Below are 4,469 nucleotides of genomic sequence, written 5' to 3'. Positions count from 1 at the left end.
GGGGTCAATGCTGGGTTTAGCATGAATGTCCAGCCCATGTACTTTGAAGAGAGTGCACCTAACCTGCAAACAAGCCTGCACTGGCCCTTTATGGGCCCACTTAGGCTAGCCTAAAGGCCCTAAAGGCCCATCGGCAGTTGGCCCCTTACCGCTGTGCAGTCACCACATAACTAACATAATAAAATAACTGAAAAAATATAACTTCATTACCCGTGGCTACAAAACAAGCCCAAAATCATCTTTTACAAACAAAACTGGCACTGAAAAAAGCAGCAATGATACCTTTTAATGCTGACAAGCACGTAGGCCTAATAAGCATGGTATGTGGCAGGAAAAAGTTTGCACACTAGTGTTCCAATACGCCACAAAAATACTCTCCTAGTACTTTTTTTTATTTTATTGTCATGACATTGTTATGTGATATTTTGATGCTGAAATAGTTTCCAAGTCACATCTCATGAGCCAGATTTGAGAATCATTGCCCTATATGAAACAATCAATTCCAGTTCAACTGAGTGGCTAAAGAATGCCCAGTCATGATCTTTATCATTTAACATGTAAATTGAGGCCTGTAGAGTTTGTAGTGAAGTTCTTGGGTTGTCTGCCATTTCTCTGAGCATTACACGGTCTGATCTTGGGTTGAATTTGCAGGGATGTCCACTCCCGGGAGGACTGTTGACTGTTTTGAATGTCTTCCTCACTGTAGAATGATGGGCTTCAAATTGTTTGGAAATGGTTGTGCTACTCTTCCCAGATTGATGACAGTCAACAATTTCCCTCTGAAAGATCATTGCTGATGTCTTTCCTCTTTGGCATTGTGTCAACAAACACCTGAAGGCTCCTGATCAGCAAAATGCCAAAACATCTGTTTTAATAGAGGTGCTCACTTTTGCTAATGATCATTTAATCAAAGGCTGTCACACAACAGAAGGAGGCAGACAGGTAAATAGTAAAGACAGTTTATTTAGCAGAGGTACGGTGTGCAGTATTAAACTTAGCTGGATAATGGAAATGTCTCTTTTGCAAAGGAGGTTATCGGAGGCAGACATCAAAGGTAGCAGCAAAGACGCTGATTAAAAAATGGAATTAAGGTCTAGGGATAGTTTCCAGTAGGGAGTCTATAGAGTTTGTTAGAACGAGACCAGACAAGAGATGGCATGAGAGGAGACTCTTTATAGTGATTGCTGATGAGGTGGTGCAGGTGCCGTGAATCAGAATTCCGGGGAGAGGGAGCGAGAGGGTGGAGCGTGCTGATCCGGTGACGATGGGTTATAGTTGGTCTGCGATTCTGTGACAAAGGCATTTGATTAGCAGTGCCTAACTGCTACGTACCCTCTTAATTTCTATGTTAACAGTAATGGTGTCCTAACTTTGTCACACATGGCTTTTCCATTTTGGCTTTATTTTTGTTAAGTAAATAATGACATGGTACAATATATCATGTGTTGTTGTTCATCTGAGGTTTAAATTTATTTATTTATTTATTTATTTATTTATTTTTTATGATGTCCTGATATGGAAAACCATGGAATTCAGTCAGGTGTCCTAATTTTTTCACATGACTGTATTCTGGAGAATGGTAATTTATAATTTACCTTTTATTCTAATTACCTTGTTAACACATATATAGTTTGTCAAATCATTTGTGAAGAAACAGATGCATGTTGTTACACAAATCACAAAAATATATTTATTTTACTCACTGTTGATGTAGCAACACTTTTATTTCGTCTCTTTATGTTTTGTAGTTCTTCACACCCTCTAATTTAGTTTAGCAAAGGAGTAAATAATAAATACTTTTGTAATACACTTTTTAAATGATATGTACAAACATATTAACTTATATGTACAATGGATATATAATACACTAAAAATATCATTGCATCATAAATGCATTGTTGTGGTGATGTAATGCTTATAATAAATGTATATTGTGAGACAAGACATTATTTTTAATTCTGTGGCAAAAATAAGCATTAATTCCACAAGTTGTCTAATTACATGTATCTGTTTAAACATGTCAGTTTCCTCATCAGCCCAATGTTGTCTGTGTTTTGAGTAAAATTTGCGGGACTCCTGCAACTGCTTTCACTCATATCAAAAATATTAAAACAAATTAACATTTGTACTGGTGTTTGCAGAATTAGATGTTCTAGTAGTTGTTAAAAGTATGAAAAGTGAAGCCTTTATACAATGCTTTTTTCTGAAATGCAATGGACAATCAAAAATCCACTCACCGCTCGCTGCATTCTGCAATCACGCACGCAGCAGCCTATTGCTTTTAGTTAAAATAAAGTTTTGAATGGTGATGCTTTAAAATACTTATTTTTTGAGCGTTTTGCTGGGATGGTAGGCAACACAAAGTTCAAATTCCCTGTTTTAGTGGGTGTACAGAAAAAAAGGGGTGTCAGTGGTTGTAAGTTGTTTCTTTTCCATTAAATTAATCAGTACATTTAACCTTGCAGCAGGTCCTTTTATTTAATAATGACATTACAGAGTTTGTTAACGGAAAGCTTATGATTATCATACAAGCATAACTTATTAAAATAGTTGGTTCTGGAAGGCAGTTTCACTTGCAAGTAAAGCCACATTTGAATCTTTAAAACACCACTATTGTGACAGATCTAAAGGGGTTGGTTATTTTTGTTTAGTTGTCTATTGTGTGATTGGCCCCTCTTCAGGGCTTTGTTCTGCATTCTCTAGCATCTGCTTGTACTGGCTTTTGAAGAAACCAGCCTGAAAAAAAAAAAAAAAAAAGCATGCATTACAACACAGAAAAAAAGAAACTCAAGATGAAACATTTGAAACTGAACATCCAGTATACACACCTTATAAAGGGCTGCTGTGATGACAGCCAGTAGCAGCAGTCCTCCTATTACACCTCCAATGATCTCTTTAGTCAGATTCACCTCCTCATACACCTCCACTTGAGTATTAATCTATATACACACATACTGTACATTAATACAATATTACCTCTGACAATCCATCTTCCCTTTTAAATATAATATTTTTATGGGTTACATTGTGGTTGTATAGTAATACATGGATTGGAAAATCTAAGCTCTAACACATGAACATTTAAATTGAATATTATAATCATAGCTTTTTAGGTTTCAGTTTTATTCTTTTTCAAATTTTATTTAGGTTTAATAACATATCTGGTTAATTTGTAAAGAAAATGCATTACCTGAACAGACGGTGCAGTTTGTTGAGAGTCAGAGGAAAAGAAAACATATTTACTCTTGTCATAATCCAGAGATGCTGAACTGACCAGCTGAAAAACAGCAGCTCTGAGTCCAGTCTAAGAGAGACAGATCATGACATTTAAAAATGATGAAATGATGACAAAAAAAATGAATATATGGTCTGTTTTGTGAAATGAATTTGCTTTAAAAGTCATAAACCTGCTCAATCCATCCAGAGCTCACATTGCCAGTTATATTATAAAATTTCCTTTCATTCTTTATGAGAGTGTTGTCACAGCTGAACTCGGCACACGCCGCCACAGAGCAGTTCTGACACACACACACACATCCAGAGAGACGGTCAGTGGGGTCAATGCACAGAGACGATAAAACATTATTTATAAAACATATTTTATGGACTTGTTTATGTTCGATTAGGAAATGAAACTAAATCACTCACCACCACACGATCCTTTTTAATTACTTCAACAAAATCAGTTATGACAGGCTGCAAATCCCTCTGTTTCACACAGTCTGGAATCTAAAAGCACATACATTAGTGTCTGGTTGTTTTCATTTTAATGAATGTGAATCAATATGGCCTTTTTCTAACACAATCATGCTTACCTCTATGTTTTTATTAGTCCAGATTGATTTATCTCCCAACATCACTGGTACTCTGATGAAAACTTTGAAACTTAGCTCTCTAAAGTCATTTTCAACCTGAAAGAGACCATTTTGCCATGAAGAGACATTGAACTCTAGTTTTGGATGAGATAATGTTTATTTAATTCAAGTTTGTGTTCATGAAAGTGTGTGAATTTCATTTCAGTACCTTTAGTATCTGTTTGACTGGTTTATCAATATCATTTTTCTGCGCAGTAAAATTAATGTGGAGGGTTGAATCTTCATGTCTTATTTAAAATAAAAGGGAACGTGTCAGTTATTTAATATTTTGTGTGTGTACTGTTCAAAAGTTTGGAATCCTTAAGTTTTCTCTCTCTCTCTCTCTCTTTTTCTTTTATTTTATTTTGTTTATTTATTTTTTGTTTGTTTCCTTAAGGCTGCAATTATTTGGTAAACAATGCAGTAAAACAAAAATATAGTATGAAACATATTATGAAGATCACAGAACTGCAAGTTATTTCTGTAAATGCCTCTTTATAAAATAACTGTCCAAAAATGCTAAATAAATTTTGGATTTCTTTTACATTAATTCCACAAGTTGTCTAATGAGATTTATCACTTTAAAGAATATTTAGCTCAGCCAATTATCTTGTT

At 35.0% G+C, this 4,469-nt stretch overlaps 1 protein-coding gene across 5 annotated transcripts in view; it reads right to left on the bottom strand.

Annotated features, from left to right (window-relative positions):
• Positions 1 to 2,426: 2,426 nt before the first annotated feature.
• Positions 2,427 to 4,469, bottom strand: part of LOC127159242 (integrin alpha-X-like) — a 4,829-nt gene continuing 2,786 nt past the window's right edge. The window contains exons 5-11 of one of the 5 annotated variants that reach the window (XM_051102127.1): positions 4,024 to 4,102; positions 3,816 to 3,911; positions 3,649 to 3,729; positions 3,408 to 3,518; positions 3,191 to 3,304; positions 2,829 to 2,939; positions 2,427 to 2,736 (exon numbers count right to left, since the gene is read on the bottom strand). In XM_051102127.1, the coding sequence (XP_050958084.1) occupies positions 2,656 to 2,736; positions 2,829 to 2,939; positions 3,191 to 3,304; positions 3,408 to 3,518; positions 3,649 to 3,729; positions 3,816 to 3,911; positions 4,024 to 4,102 (673 nt within the window). In that variant the 3' untranslated portion in view covers positions 2,427 to 2,655. The remainder of the gene's footprint in view (positions 2,737 to 2,828; positions 2,940 to 3,190; positions 3,305 to 3,407; positions 3,519 to 3,648; positions 3,730 to 3,815; positions 3,912 to 4,023; positions 4,103 to 4,469) is intronic. The other 4 variants (XM_051102129.1, XM_051102128.1, XM_051102131.1 and 1 more) reach the window with 4 other exon arrangements.

This window comes from Labeo rohita, unplaced genomic scaffold (genome assembly GCF_022985175.1).
Source record: "Labeo rohita strain BAU-BD-2019 unplaced genomic scaffold, IGBB_LRoh.1.0 scaffold_2021, whole genome shotgun sequence".
Classification (NCBI taxonomy): Eukaryota; Metazoa; Chordata; class Actinopteri; order Cypriniformes; family Cyprinidae; genus Labeo; species Labeo rohita.
The sequence above is the reverse complement of the archived record's forward strand: the minus strand, read 5'-3'. Positions and strand labels throughout refer to the sequence as shown.